This window comes from Aquarana catesbeiana, linkage group LG01 (genome assembly GCF_042186555.1).
Source record: "Aquarana catesbeiana isolate 2022-GZ linkage group LG01, ASM4218655v1, whole genome shotgun sequence".
NCBI classification, from domain to species: Eukaryota; Metazoa; Chordata; class Amphibia; order Anura; family Ranidae; genus Aquarana; species Aquarana catesbeiana.
Window position 1 is genome coordinate 347,828,431 of NC_133324.1, and position 15,901 is coordinate 347,844,331.

General features: G+C 40.4%; 1 protein-coding gene across 1 annotated transcript in view; it reads left to right on the top strand.

Moving 5' to 3' along the window:
- Positions 1–15,901, top strand: part of LOC141118318 (uncharacterized) — a 711,411-nt gene that overhangs the window by 648,230 nt on the left and 47,280 nt on the right. Inside the window, exons 3-5 of the mRNA XM_073610910.1 lie at positions 585–893; positions 3,840–4,154; positions 6,149–6,465. Of these exons, the coding sequence (XP_073467011.1) occupies positions 585–893; positions 3,840–4,154; positions 6,149–6,465 (941 nt within the window). The remainder of the gene's footprint in view (positions 1–584; positions 894–3,839; positions 4,155–6,148; positions 6,466–15,901) is intronic.

Below are 15,901 nucleotides of genomic sequence, written 5' to 3' on the forward strand. Positions count from 1 at the left end.
CAAAGCATTATACCCGCAATCAGTAGATCGTGGGTGCACTGCCAGGCTCCTGGAGTCATGTTCTCTAGCTTTATGGGTTCCCAGGCTCCAACAGATTTTTAGTTAGAACTATTAGCTGTCTGCCACAGTGGCAGATGGGACTTGTTTATCCATTCACAGATCTCTGACGATTTTACATGTGACAGTGGCCCTGGGGAAGAGGAACATGACAATACTTAAACTGAAAGACCAGCCACAGCAGGAAGTTGGCGTGGATTTCTGCAGGGTGCAATGCTGGATAGGAGGTTAAAAATGGCAAGAATTTGTAGAAATCTTCAGAATTTTGCTCTTCCCTTCACAATTCACTTACCCCAACAAATGTATACCGTGTATGGGATAAGTAGGTGCCTAACAGAAAAATATGAATCTCCTTCACTTTTAGAATACAGCCACCCTAGGCCTCAAACTAAATTCCAGTTCTAGTGATTTACAAATGACGTACCACACTCAATACTAATAAAATGTCTAGCACTAATACATTTTCCCAAGTATATTTGGAACACTTGGCTTGTTATACTTGACCGATATTTTATCTTTTCATTTAGCATCCAAATCCAACCTACCCACTGTGGAAGTTTTCCAATCATCTTGTGGGCTAAATGGTTTGGTTAACCTTGTTTGCCTTATTAGTGGATTCTCACCTAAGGACGTTAATATAACATGGCTTCAGGATGGAAAGGCAATTTCTGATGTCCCATCAAACAACATGGATAGCCAAGAAAAGATTATAACAAGCAAACTTAGCATTTCCCAGACAGATTGGGATGCTGGATTTATTTACACTTGTAAGGTGAACCATCAAGTTCAATCAGAAAGTCCTAAACCAATTAAAGAAAGCATAAGCAAATGTAAAGGTAAGAATAACATGCCCAGCTGTAAACACATGCACAACAAATGTAGTTACTGAAATTGTTAAATATATAGACATTCTCATATACATACCGAAGGGAAACAAACAGCAGCATGCATAACATCAGTGACATCAGTCTCCTGAGTCGCAACATGATACGCTACCTGCCTTATACCACCATGCAGAGGAGGGAGGGGTAATAAAACATTGATGTGTGCAGACACAGTTGTTTAAAAAAGCACTAATATATGACGTTTAAAGGTTTATTTTCTTAATAAGTAACCTCCTTTAGGTCTAGATTATGTAACAATATGTGTAACTTGTGCTGTGAGCAAATATAATTGACCCCTACCCCTAAGGCACTTGGGTAAGCGGATCCTATGCAGGTGTGCTAAGAATGCAAATAGGCATTGTGTAGCTGTATCTCTGTTACAACTAATCGGAAAGGTTTACTGAATATAAAACCTTGAACTTTTCACTGATAGAAAAGAGCTTTTTCCCAACACAGGCTGTCAGTAAAATTGGTAAGGAAAGCCTGGCAGCAAATTCATCTTGGCAGCATAAATAGTCTTAGACTGACTTAAAAAAAAACCCAAAAAACTGTATTAGTTCTTGAATCAAAACCAGTTCTGCCACCGAGGGAGGAATTTCTGTTTACTTTTACATCGGAATGTCTTTTAATCAATTGTTGATAAAGAATTTGTTTTCTTCTTTATTTGTGTTAACATTAAGCGAATTAATATTACACTCTTTGTGAATCAAAACTTTAGACGGCTTGGTGCAGCAGGACGACAATTTAGGCCCCTTTCACACGATCGGACCGTTCAGGTCTGCCTGTCAGTTTTGACGGCGGACCTGAACGGGCGCTCCATGTTAGCCTATGGAGCGACGGATGTCAACGGAGACATGTCCGCTGACATCCGATACCGTCCAAACCGCTAAAAGCAGACAGATGACCCTACGTCTGGATCCCTCGCTGGTGGATCAGATCGGGTGAGATCTGATAAAAACGGACATGCTGTCTGTTTTCATCCGATCCCTCCATAGGCAGCAGCAGCGCCTGACAAGCCCCTCCCCGCTCAGTGAGCAGAGAGGGATCTGTCATCCGCCGGCTCAGCGGAGATCAACGGAGAGATCTCCAGCTGAGGCGGCGGACCGAGGCAGGCTCCGTGGAAGCGGAGTCCGCCTCGTGTGAATGACTCACACTTACTGAAAGGGAACAGGGTAGACCATTCCTAATCTGAACAAAACAAAAATTTTACTATTAAAATTGTATACTAGTGCTAATGTGTACTGTGAATTTACTGGGGTGTTTAGAAGGTAATGTATCAAAACCAGAGGAAGAGAAAATGATTTTTTTCTGCCCAAAGTAACCACATTTGAACTAAATGTTATTTTTATAGTACAAATGTAAAATATGGTAAGAGATCAGATTGGTTGTAATGGGCAAATCTCCATCTCTTTTTTTCCCCCTTCAGTTTTCAGTCTTCCCTGCGCATGTAATGATAATCCCTGAAACAAATATTAGTTTGGCGTAAAGGTGTTGACTTTCTAAAACTGGATAGTGTAAAATATGGAGCAGCTCTGCATAGAAACCTTTGGCAAAGTTTAATTAAACAACTTGAAGTTAAAAGCTTGATTGGCTACCATGCACAGCTGCACCGGATTTGCACTCTCCGGTTTTAGTAAATCAGCCCCAAAATGTTTATAAAAGCAGTATTGGAAATTATAATGCTTAGGGTCACAATAATGGCATAGTAAAGCCTAGTAAACACTATTAGTTCTACTGAAGAGCTCAGGAGGAAATTCTGTACTAACTATTCGATGTTAGTACAGCGATCTCCCCCCACTGAGCTATTGTGTTTTGACAGGGGGGTGCCTACCCTCCAACCAGAAAACACCAGTCAGCGCTCTCAGCCATTGGCAGATGGGAAGATCGTGCCCCTTCGACAGAAGCCGGATGTTCGGCAGGCATCTGATAGACCAGCTGCCGTACAAACGGGTCAAACAATGGCCGGTACTATTGAAAAGGCCAATACCGCCCGCTATTCGGCCAATCTGCATAGCCCTTAGGCCCCTTTCACACTGCTCTGTAGCAAAATCAGGGTAAAAACGCATATGATTTTGCTGTGTTTCAGATGCATTTGCCCTGCATTTTTGGTGCATTTTTAGGCCACCTGCACCTGCGAAAAATGAACATGTGACTCAAAAATGCACCGAAAACGCAAATCGCGGATGCGTTTTTACCACGGTTTTTCTAGCAGTTGTGTAAAAAGTGCCATAGATTTTTAAGGAAAACATTTTTCCTGCGTTTTTCTTGCAAGGTAAAAATGCAGAAAAAATGGATCAGTGTGAAAGGGCCCTTAAAGTGTTACTAAACCAAGTAATATGAAAATAGTTAATCTGCCCCTCTACAGTGCCCATAGCTTATAAATCTTCTTTTTACATTAAAATACTGCCACCATATACCTTTTTGGCTGATCTGTATACCACGGTTACATGATAACCTGCAGAGTTTGTCCAGAGCTCTGTGTTCAGGTAGGAGGAGATCTCCACTATAGCCTGTATACATGCCCACATGTGTGATGCCATTATCATGTGACCTGGCTAGCTTTGATCAACAAGGAAATGTTCTCTTCAGCAATAGAGACACAACTGAGCATGTGCAGGTTGGCTACCCTGCCTGTGTTAGCTGGCCTACCCCAGATAGACAGTGCAGGAGGGAAGGATCTATGCATACAGGATAAAACAGCCTTTTTACACAATGCAGAGGATTAACCCCTTAAGTTCCACAGTGAGTATAACAAGCATGCTAGTCTGCATATACAAACAGATTTTACTGTTGTGGGTTTAGTAACACTTTAAGCTTTTTAATCTGTAGGTCATTGCATTTGTTTACTGCCAGCTATGAGTGGCTATGAATATTTTACACTGTGGCTTTCATTTTCAGCGTCATCCTGTTTCCATCCAAGGGTTGTCCTTCTCCCTCCTTCCCCAAAAGACTTGCTGATCACGAAGGAACCAAAACTTACTTGTGTGGTATCAATATTAAACTCTACAGAATCTTTAAACATCAGTTGGAAGCACAGTGATGCTCAGGGAGTGACATCGAAGCCTGAACAAAACTTTGATGGAACATATACTGTTAATAGTACCCTCAAGATTCGTTTAAGCGACTGGGAGTCTAAAGTACCCTTTACCTGCAATGTTGAACACAGTGCCCTTTCATCCCCAGTAGAAAAATCTATTAAAAACAACAGAGAAGGTACAAATTTTTTCTGTCACATTTACAGTATATGTTATGTGTTATTTATGCTATTAGGTGTTATTTATCATGTGTTTTAGAAAATGGTTAAAAAAAAGTCTGGCATCTGTTAAATTAATGTCAATGTTTTTCACTACAAGTTACATGTACTGTACTAAAGTTGAGTAGACAATTCATTTTCTGTAGCTATTAAAGTTCATCTCCAGTCTCCAATATTCTACCCCTCTCTACAAACCATACCCACAAAAAAACATCCTAAGTTCTTTTACAATTACCTCAGTTCATTGTCACTTGACCCTCTATGGCTCCTCTTCTGGCAATTAAGACCAATGATTCACCACTGCAGTTCAGAACTGCTGTCATTTGGTCTTGTCGCCACCTTTCATTGTGGCGTCAGCACACTGCAACTCGAGTCTTCAGGACCCTGCAAGGACTGAGCCAATGGACCCAATAGGGAAGTGATGTGGGCACCTGAAGAAGGACCTTCCCATACTGCAGTACAGTAGAGAGGTACTTGGTACCTAGCACACCACATGGCCATAGCTTTAGGTGTATATTCACAGCCCTTTAAAAAATGTTTTTTTTTTTGCTTTGTTTTTTTAATTACTGGGTTTATTGGCTAGAGGGGTAGTGTGATTGTTTAGTAGGGAGAAGGGTTCCATGGCTGTACTTCAGCTTTAAGCCCCAACTCTAACTAAGGCTGGCCATACATGTTGAATTTTCTTGTACAATTCCCTTTAGAAATTAGGGCCTGCCTAATTGGATAAAGTTAAAAGTTGAAGTTTTGACCTCATATTATATGTTTTTTGGTAAATCCAAAGGAAAATTGTACAAGAAAATTGAACAGGTATGGCCAGCCTCAGTTTTGGATATAGTGAGGTTGGAAACTCGGTAATGTTGTCTGTTGGAGAGATTTACCTTTATATCCTGTTCCGGTAATACGCAATTGTGTCCTAACATAGAGCTCTACTGCTCAGGAAACAAAGGGGGTAAAAACATAAATAAGAACCTAATCATTCCTAATAAATAAAACAAAAATGTACTGGAATTTAATTTTAAAGTGAACCTTTTTGCTCAGCTTACCCTCTTAAAGAGTTATTTGGTCCATAGAGCAAGTATTTCCAGGTACATCGGTTTATTCGTTGACCACCCAAGCAATATCTTGCTTTCTCTATGTTAAATTGTCGAAAGGGTCAGTTGCCAAAAGGCATATTGCAACTTACCAATCCTCAGATGTGGTAGCTGAATTTGTTTTCTTTTTTTCAAGCGGTTTTTCTTTATTTTCACTAGTTGATTCGGACACAGCTCTGCATAAAAACCAATCAGCTTCCATGTTTGATTATCAAAGCTTAATAGAGCAAGCTGAAGTTAGAAGCTGATTGGCTACCATGCACAGCTGCACCAAACTTTGCACTCTCCAGTTTTAGTAAATCAACCCCTTTCTGCCCTAGGGTGACAATGCACACTCACAGCACTTTATCTACGGAGGAGCAGGATGCCCCCCTCTCCTCTTCTTCTTAGGGACTAAGTGTTCTGTAGTTTGCAGAGGTGAACTGGGAAAGTCTAAAAACATTGCTTAAGATTTCAAAGCAGGACGTTACTGAAATCTCTTAACGTAACAAACAGGTTATCCAAGTAAAATTTCAGTTTTGTCTATCTGCCTGAGAATGTTCTCATTTATAAAGAATTTCCCTTTTCCTTAAAGAGTAGTGTAGTACACCCCCTAAGGAGCCGCAGGTAGAATGGATGGGATTTTGATGCTCTTGTATTTTTTTTTTGGCCTTGAGGATGTTTTAGCAAAAGTCCAGTCTATGTAACCATAAACTTTCAAAGCACACCTGAGGTGTCTGTGATCTTTACCTTTAGACTTTGTGTTTTTTATTATCATCCCAGCTGCTTTTGTCTATAGCATGCCTTTATATAAATGTAAAAGGTGTTCTTACATGCTGTTATAGAAATATAAATGATATTTATGTAACGATTTTTTCCTACAGATCAACCAAAGGAACCAACAATCTTTCTGTTCGCACCAGCAGTTGAAAAATTTAATGATGAATTTGTGGATGTTATTTGTCTGTTTAAAGGCTTCAGTCACAAGAATATATATGTTCAATGGAAGAAGAATCATTCAATCATAGGGGAAGATATGTACATAAACACTGAACCCATATTGACTGACGATAATGAAACCTATATTATGTTCAGCAGAGCCCTTGTTTATAAATCAGAGTGGAACCGAGGGGCGACAATTTCCTGCTCCGGGGGAATTAGAAAGATTTCATCAAAATCCATAACGAAGAACAGGGGTAAATGACCGTGATAGCTTCCATATCTAAAGTTGTTTCATTGGCTTTATCTTTTTTTTTTACCAATGAAATGTTGTATTCAGGACATGCCATCACTTTGGTGTGTTGTCTGTCCATCGGTCTGTAGTGTTTTAGAGCCACAGAATTATGCCAATGTTAAGGCAATGCAGCTTTTACAGTTTGAATGTAATTATATTGAACAGAGGAACAGAGTCACTTGAAAAGAAGTGTTGTCAACATTGCACATATCAGTATTGACAATGATTTTATCTCCAGACAGAAGCTGCATTGTAATAACATTATTTATCATTATTTATCAAGGTCTCCAGCAATCTCCCTTGTGTATGTAATCTGCATCATTAACTTGCATATACCCTTCCCTCTGCTTCTAATGTGTGAAACATTGGATTTCACTTTGTGTCTGTTATGGCATGTGCTTATTGCTCAATAAACTCTTTTATAACATTATCTTACTAAACTCAGTCTGTCTTTACGTATCTGGGTTCTGATAAAGCATTAGGAAATGTATGCTACACAAAGAAGCGGAAATTAAAATTATGGCAATGATAAAGGTTTTTGTTAGCGTACTGTATTATACATTAAAGTTTATGTACAGCCACATTTTAATGGCTTTGGGTGCTCAGTTACCTCCACCTCCTCTAATGCTGACAACGTTTTACCAGACAGAAAGTGAGAATTCTCCATCAATAACACAGAAAAAAATAAAAATTAAAAATGCTTTTCTTTAGTAGAGTAGGGGGAAGCTAGAACCTCTCTTGAATTTTAGTTCTGTGCCCCTATTTTCAAATGTTTCCAATCTGGTGAACCATTGTTAGTGGGACAGAAAGTGAGACCTGTTTTATTGCTTATGGCACAAAGTAGAGGTAAAAGTATATCCCTGTGTCCCAGAACATAGTGTGCAGGCTTGTCCTGGTACCAATCCAGGGGGTTAGTAAATGTAAATAGGAAAGGATTGTCGCTACTCCTGACCAGCCCAGGTCAAATAACGATAAAGAGTGGCCTCAGCATATATGTCTCCACCAAACCACACACCCCGATGCCATGCAGGCTGAGGCTGCTCTTTATCATTTCTTCACCTGGGCTGGTCGGGAGTAGCAGCGATCCTTTCCTCTTTACATTTACTAATCCCCAGAACAGAAAGTGAGGTTAGATCACTCTAACTGAGCTCAAGACAGCTGAGAGCTAAGAGCTAAGAACATCTTTTCTCTTTTCCCACACTTGAAGGGATCTATTTATTTATGTTGTTATGCAAGAATCACACAGCTTTCACCCAAGATTTAAACCTTTTTCTAACTGGGTTCAAACAGAAACATGGGAATCCTGTGTGAAAGTCGCATGAATCTTGTGAAAACATTTTTAAATAAACACCTAAGGACACCTGTCCTGCATGCTGAGCCGCTGTCTTTTGCGTCTGCATCCAATCGGAGCTGCACATAGGCAGCCTATATAGGTGAATGTAGATGCAATAGCTGCAGGGACACAACCACATATCAAAATCTGACATATGTGCAGGAGCACAAGTGGAACACACACTGTCTGCACACTGATGTCAGCGACTATCTGAATGAGCCCTTAATGTGAATATGTGCACATTATTGCTGCTTTTTCATTTCTAAACTCCTAACAAGAAAACTTAAATAAAAGGGTTTGGCACATACTTCTTTACCAAAAACATAGAGATTTGTAACATACACAGGACAGCTGATTTCTTCCTTAGAACATATTTAGGGGAATTTGTAAAAGGATGAATTCCATTGGGGCATGGGTGACAGGTACATACACATGAATGTCCACACAGGGCACACCTTCCCCAGTACACCCCCATCCTCCCCCGGCCACTGCACCAGTCACACTGACAGTAATATAGCTAAGGATTTTTATACTAGGGTGGGCAGAGCCTGATGGGAAATTGAGAGACTAGTTCCCCATTAGGTCTGCTCCACTACTGAATGGGCAGTGGGCAGTTCCATAGCCACTATTTAGTCCTATAGTAGCTTTCTGCAGTGCACTGTCACTTAAAAGTGGAGTGGACCCGATGAGAAATTAGTCTCTCATTTTCCCATCAAACTCCATCCACCCAGTGACAAGTCATTTCCCAAATACAAGCATTGCCTATATGTAGGTAATGATATCCGCTGTATCCCCGTTTTTTTTGTTTACATCTAGCTTTCGGCCAGGAAATCTCCAGACTGACCACTAAATGAGGCAGGAGATACAGCTCTGTGCAGGAAACTATCACATACTTGACAGCTTCCCTCTACTTTCCTAAATGAAGAACTAGAAGAATTCTTTTAGAATTCAATGCTGCCATAAAGATAAAATCTTATGCCGCGTACACACGATCGGAAATTCCGCCAGCAAAAGTCCGATGTGAGCTTTTGGTCGGAAATTCCGACCGTGTGTATGCTCCATCGGACTTTTGCTGGCGGAATTTCCGCCAGCAAAAGATTGAGAGCAGGTTTTCTATTTTTCCGACGGAAAAGGCTGCTATCGGAAATTCCGATTGTCTGCAGCAATTCCGACGCGCAAAATTCCTACTTATGCTCGGAAACAATTCGACGCATGCTCGGAAGCATTAAACTTCATTTTCTCGGCTCGTCGTAGTGTTGTACGTCACCGCGTTCTTGGCGGTCGAAAGCTCAGAGAACTTTTGTGTGACCGTGTGTATGCAAGCCAAGCTTGCGCGGAATTCCGTCAGAAAAACCATACAAGATTTTTCCGACGGAAATTCCGATCAAGTGTACGCGGCATTAAAGTGGCAATAGTAAGAACTACCTGAATTTGCTGCATGTGTCAGTAATGTTTCTAAGACTGGCACAAAGGCCTGTCTGAATTAAGAATTCCCTGGACTTAGTGGAAATACCGCCAGAAAAGTGGTGTTAGAGCCATTTTTAATTCCTTTGATTATGAAAAGAAAGGGTGTCATACTCAATAAACAGTTATATGTTACATATTAGAATATTCAATATGCCAACCTAAAAAACTATTTTCCACCAATGAGTTACAACCTGCATATCCAACTTCAGAATTACACTTTTATGAATACATGTGTGCTAAAGAACTGTCTCTAAATATCTAATGATCCTGCTAATATTCCTATTGCTGCACTCTTTTCAGTTTTTTTTCAATACTAACCAAGGGTTCAGACCCAGGATAGCATTCACAGACATTTGCATTAGCTCCTGCATTGGGAACACATTGCACAACATTTTTTTCAATTGGAATGTACACTGTAGTGTATACTCTGGCTCATTGATGCCAATAATTGAACCAGGTATGATGTAACTGTGCAAATGTGCAGGAATTACAACATTAATGACCTCCCAAAGGCCAAAGATGAGTGTGGCAAGAAAGACACAAAAGAAGCAACACTGGTTCTGCAGAGTGAAGGCTTGATTTTTCCTTTGAATTTATCCTTGGCCTTGTTTATACCAGGAGTGAAGGCTTGACCTGTCACCTCGAGAGGAGGGCATACTGATTGTACTTATATTGATTACTGATTTCCTGATAAATGCACATTGTGATGAAATCTTCCCCTGTACACAGTGACACTTAATTGGAAAACTTCATGTAAAGCGAAAAAATAAATGAATTGTACATAGGTGACACAGCTCACCTGCCTTGTGCTTTTGACACCTTCCACTTGACCCTTGGCGTTCACTATGAAGGCCTTGTGGCTGCTATACTCTCCTGCACCCATCTGGTGCACAATGCTAAACTCGTCATATTTGTATACTTTGCAAATCACTAAAAGGCATGAGGCTTAGTAACCCCTCCTGACACTGCTTTCACTTATCAGTACACATAGTAGTCTATGTAGTTTGCTTTCTAGGCACTGAGTGCGCCAAAATTTGCTTTGGCTGCCAGCATCAGACCCTTATATTTTGAAAAGAGTGGCTCAATTCTGAAAGACTACCCTGAGAAAATAAATTAAAAAAATTAAAAAAGAAACAAATTTAGGGCTCCTTCCACACTGGATAAACACAGGTTCACCGCCAAGGCACATAAAAAGCAGTTGTTCACACTACAACGTTGGTGTGATGTGTGGTGCAGTGCACTGTTGAAAGTGAAACATGTCAGCAGTTTTCTGCAGCACACTAGATGGCAACGCAAGTCACCACACTGCAGTGCAATGTACCACACCACTCTGCAGAGACATGAATGAAGAGTCACTATGTGACACTACAAGTAAAGTTAAAACAAAAGGAAAAAAGTAAGCGATGTGCTGAAAAGTACTTTGCACTACCCCCTTGCCGGAGCCGACACTGGGAGCTGCCCACACAGTAAAATGCTGCGTTTTACTGTGTGGGCTAGTGTGAACATAGCCTTAAACTTACATTGCTTATCCTGTTACAAAACAGGACTGTTCATAAGAAACATCTTTTTATTTTAATTTCAGTGCAGTACTCTTAAAATTGTATACTCGAGTATAGGTCGATCCGAATACAAGTCGAGGCCCCTAATGTACCACAAAAAACTGGAAAAAACGTATTGACCCGAGTATAAGGCGAGGGTGAGAAATGCAGCAGCTACTGTAAGTGGAAAAGAGGGTCAGCAATGCCCATCTGCAGCTGCATGCCTCCCTGTGTCCTGTGCAGCCTACCTGTGTCCTGTGCAGCCTACCTGTGTCCTGTGCATGTGTCCTGTGCAGCCTACCTGTGACCTGTGCATGTGTCCTGTGCAGCCTACCTGTGTCCTGTGCATGTGTCCTGTGCAGCCTACCTGTGTCCTGTGCATGTGTCCCTGTGTTCTGTGCATGTGTCCCTGTGCAGCCTACCTGTGTCCTGTGCAGCCTCCGTGTGGTGATCTGCATCCTCCGTGTGCCGCTCTGCATCCACCCATCAGTGTGTGATAATACCATTCGGCGGCCATTCCACTGTTCAAAAGCCGCGCCTTCTCCTCATCTGCGATAGGCAGAACACTCCATTTCCCAGCAGTCAGCGGTCAGCCTATCACGGACATTCTCTCATTCTCATACCATGGACGAGGATGAGAGGATGTCCGTGATAGGCTGTACACTGACTGCTGGGAAATGGAGTGTTCTGCCTATCACAGATGAGGAGGAGGCGCGGCTTTTGAACAGTGGAATGGCTGCCAAATGGTATTATCGCACTCTGGCCGCCCTCTGTTTGCATGACACGCTGATCATGTAGGCAGACGGAGGTGACTCGAGTATAAGTCGAGGGGGGAACTTTAAGCCTAAAAAAAGGGCTGAAAATCTCGACTTATACTCAAGTATATATGGTATTGACTTTTGCACCAGGCCTAGGGATTTTAGTCTTAAATTGAACCCTTCAAACATAAAAAAAAAAAAAACAGAAAGAACTTTATTGAAACAAATTGTGTTCCAGAGTGGAAAAAGTAAAAGAAAATTACAGATGAAAAGTAACATAAAATTTTACAGCGTAAAACATTTAGGGAATGTATATTACTGCCAATCCAAGGTTACATAAAGAAGTCAACCCCTCTCACACCTTTTCAAACTTAGCTGAGCATCCACAGTGTAACTATATAAGATGCTCTATGCGCATGGTATCTTCCATATGGAGTGTCCATGAACCCTTCCAAATCGTAATCATGCAAACCATTAAACACTCCATCAGCTGTTTCAAATGAAGGTTTTCTGTCCCCAACATGCGCAAGTTGCTTTAAGCCTCGTACACGTGCTAAGATTTTCGGATGACCGAACGTCCATTTTCATGTTTGCTTCATGTCGAAAGTGAAGTGTTTACTCACAATACGAAAATTTTCATACGACAGAATACAATGTCAGAAGTGACGTAATGTGTTGAAAAGTTTTGTATGTATTCTTTTGTTTCTGAGCATGAGTAGTCTTGCTCTTAGGATTTTTTTCATACGAAAACCGTTCTAATGAAACTAAAATCGGACGTTGAGTTCACTTACAACAAAAATTTTATAGTCTGCACATCCAGCTTTAGTCTGCCGAAAAAGTGAAATTGGCTGTTGAAAGCACCGTACTAACGATCCGAAAATCGTCAGACACCTCATCTAACGGACTTTACCATCCGATTTTCGTATCGTGTGTACGGGCCTTTAGAGTTTAATCATTACTAGATGCTGCAAGCAAGATAATCTCAGCTATCAAGTATTAGATACATATTGAAAACTGGAAAAATCATGGACTTTAAAGGCACGTTTGTGTAAAAATAACAAATTTTATTAATCTGTCTTAACATTTTTTGTATATATTATAACAGTTAGGTAAAAACTTCTTCTGTTTAAAGAGGGGATTGACACTCTGTCTGTGACTGATATTGTTTTAAACAGAAGAAGTTTTTTACCTAACTGTTATATTGTATACAAACATTGTTAACACAAGTTAATAAAATTTGTTGTTTTTATACAAATGTGCCTTTAAATGTCCATGATTTTTCCAGTTTTCAATATGAATCAAATTTAGGTCATGGCATGGCTAAGATGCAAGGTACCCATGGGCCACCAAATGGGTACTAGACGCATTTATTCAAACTAATATCAAAGAATTAGAGCAGATTAACCCTACATGTGATTTACTTGGCCCTCTTCTCCCCTTGTCAATTCACAGAACGGCTTGCATTTTGTAAAAAGAATAGGAGATATTTTGTGAATGGACGAATGGAGAGGAAAGGAAGGGCAGACAACAGGATCCTTCACTGCTGCAGCCGCAGCTCTTAATCACATCAAGTTATGATTTTTTAAAGTAGCTAGCAACCATCTGCAGTTTAGTCATTTGAGATAACATCTTTTTTTGAAGGGTTTAAAAAAAAGAATATTTTCCTGGTGTTGGGCTTTAAATTAAACTGTCTGCAGAAGTCATAGAGGTCCATGGGGAATCTCTAACACCTAGACTGAAAACCTAGCATTCCCAATGCGTGGCATGGGAATTTACATCAGCAAATCAGAGCTATATACAGTAGGCGAGTTATACTATTCCATTTCTGTCAGTAGAACTGAGCTTTGAATCAGATTCATGTCCCTTTACAGTTCCTAAACTCCTGAAGGAGTGTCTTCATTTTAGTCTCATCTCATGCTCGGCATACACCAGTGACTGGAGACCTTGATGCATGAAAGTAAGAAATTGTGTGCCTTCCTTATGTTACCTAAATACCAGTAAATCAATAATGAATCTTTCCCACTTTAGTGCACTTCATCTGGGAGGACAGCAGTGAGGATGACGAGGATAGTCTATGGTACACAGCTACTACATTCTTCATCCTCTTTATCTTGAACTTAATTTACAGTGCAGCCATCATGATTGTAAAGGTAAGTAAATATCACATCTTACCTTCGGCATGTACAGATAAAGAGATGATAGTGCATAATAAGTGTTTTATTATTGCTGCCAAGTATATATACAAACATATTTTTATCAAAAATCCATGAACCAATTAAAGAACCTTCTGGATACTTCTAGAAAGGAATACAAAGCCTCTCAGCAGCTAAGGACAGGAGGTAATCAATGGAAGAATTCCATTAGACCTCATGCACATTGGGCATTTAGACCCCTATGCATGGGACTTTGGAACTTTGGTATTTAGGTGCATGCGGAAGGCACAGCACACCATCCAGCCGCAGCCTGTAAAACTCTACGAGAGACAGAAAAAATGCTGCTGTGGCTGGACAGAGCCTGATGGTGTATAGAGCGGCAATATTGTTAGGGGCAGAATGCATCCAGGTACAAATGTTGAAAACGCAATCAGCCTGTTTTCCGAGTATTGGTTCCTGGGTGCATAATGCCCTAAACGTTAGCCCCTTCCAGCAGCAGCAGCTTTCATCCTTTCATAGAGTGTCACAGGCTGCTGGCAGTGGAGCTGGATTGTGTGCTTGTGCCTTCCACCTGCACCTAAATGCCGGAGTCTCATACATCGGGGCTAAATGGCCAGTGTGCATAAAGAGGGATGCGCCCATTGATGGCTGCTGAAAACAAGTGCATAAAAATACAATGCCAGTGGAAGGGAAAAGAAAGCTGTTTGGGACAATTGCTTTAAATATTGTGAGATGAGTAGTATTAGATTTTTTTTATGAATTCGTACTAGTATGACTTAATGTTCTTTTTTTCTCTATAGGTGAAAAAGACTTATCTTACTTGATGCACATTTTGTCATTGTAATGTCTTTTGCTAGTCAGTGAAGAAACTGAAAATCTCAAGTCAAGAACACTCCAGTCAAGACAATTTGTTTCATATGTACCTTATTCATAAGGACTTTTGGATTGTTTTTGCCACATACAGTTTATTCACAGGAGGTTAGCTTGTCTCATTATTACTATAGCCCATGTGGGCCCTACAAACAATCTAGACCTTTTATGAGGAATAAGAATTGCAACATTAATTTTCATACTATACCCATGTAGATATACTGCTTATTACAAATGAGTGAGCTCATGACTTTCAACTATACATCACTCTCCATATGGAAAGGACAGTCCTTAATGGGATTAACTAGAACTCTGCAATCCTATTGCAAGATGGTCAAATTGCGCAATGATTCTTAAACAGTGAAAAACTGACTAGTATTTTTAAAAATCCCATTATTTTTAAATAAAAATGAGTGAATTGGATAAATATGAAGCCTCTACGTGTATTCCTACGTTCTCTTATCAGGAAATAAAGTGATACAGTGCTGTTTTCTTTGCTGTATCTGTTAACAGCTGGATTAATGGTTCAAAATAAGTGTGAGGTTGTGACATTTCCTCACAGGGTTAATGTGCTGAGCATTGGATACACTGGGCATATTCGGACTGTTAATCTTTAGGAGAGGCTGAAAGCTGCTGCGGCTGGAAGGGGTTGTTAGGTGCACCAATAGGTATTATCATTTAGGGCAGTATGCACCCAGGGGGGCATGCTCAGAAGGCACAAAGTTTACATTCTGGACATTCATCCCTGGGCATACATTCATTTTCTGTTCAGTCCTATTGTTTCCAAGTCTTTCATAACATTAGTAATGCTCACATTTTGTCACACTGTATTTTTTTTTTCATTGTAAAACCCAACAGATTACTTGTTATGGGGGGGGGGGGGGGTGGCAGCCCTGCCGGGAAGTTGCCAGGCAGGGGCGATATGGTCGCACAAGGCAATTAACCCCACAACTGCTTATAGGAGCATAGGAACATTTTTACTTTTCTACTTTTCACTTGTTTTCACCCATAAACTTGCCTTATTTATATTCCAGGGTAAGCTCATCATCTGGATTGTAACAAATATCTCATAGCTGTCTGGGGGACCATTGAGTGGTAGTTCTGCTGTATGAAAGTCTTTACGTTCTTCTCCTATAGCTCGTAGGCATTCCATCATTTCTAAAGTATATCTTATATAGTCCTGCATGTGCTGGCCTATTAATTAAGTACAGTTTTTTGCTACTAATGTATTATTTGTAGTTCTTTCTACATTTTATTTGCAGTTTCATACTTGCATCAAATCAT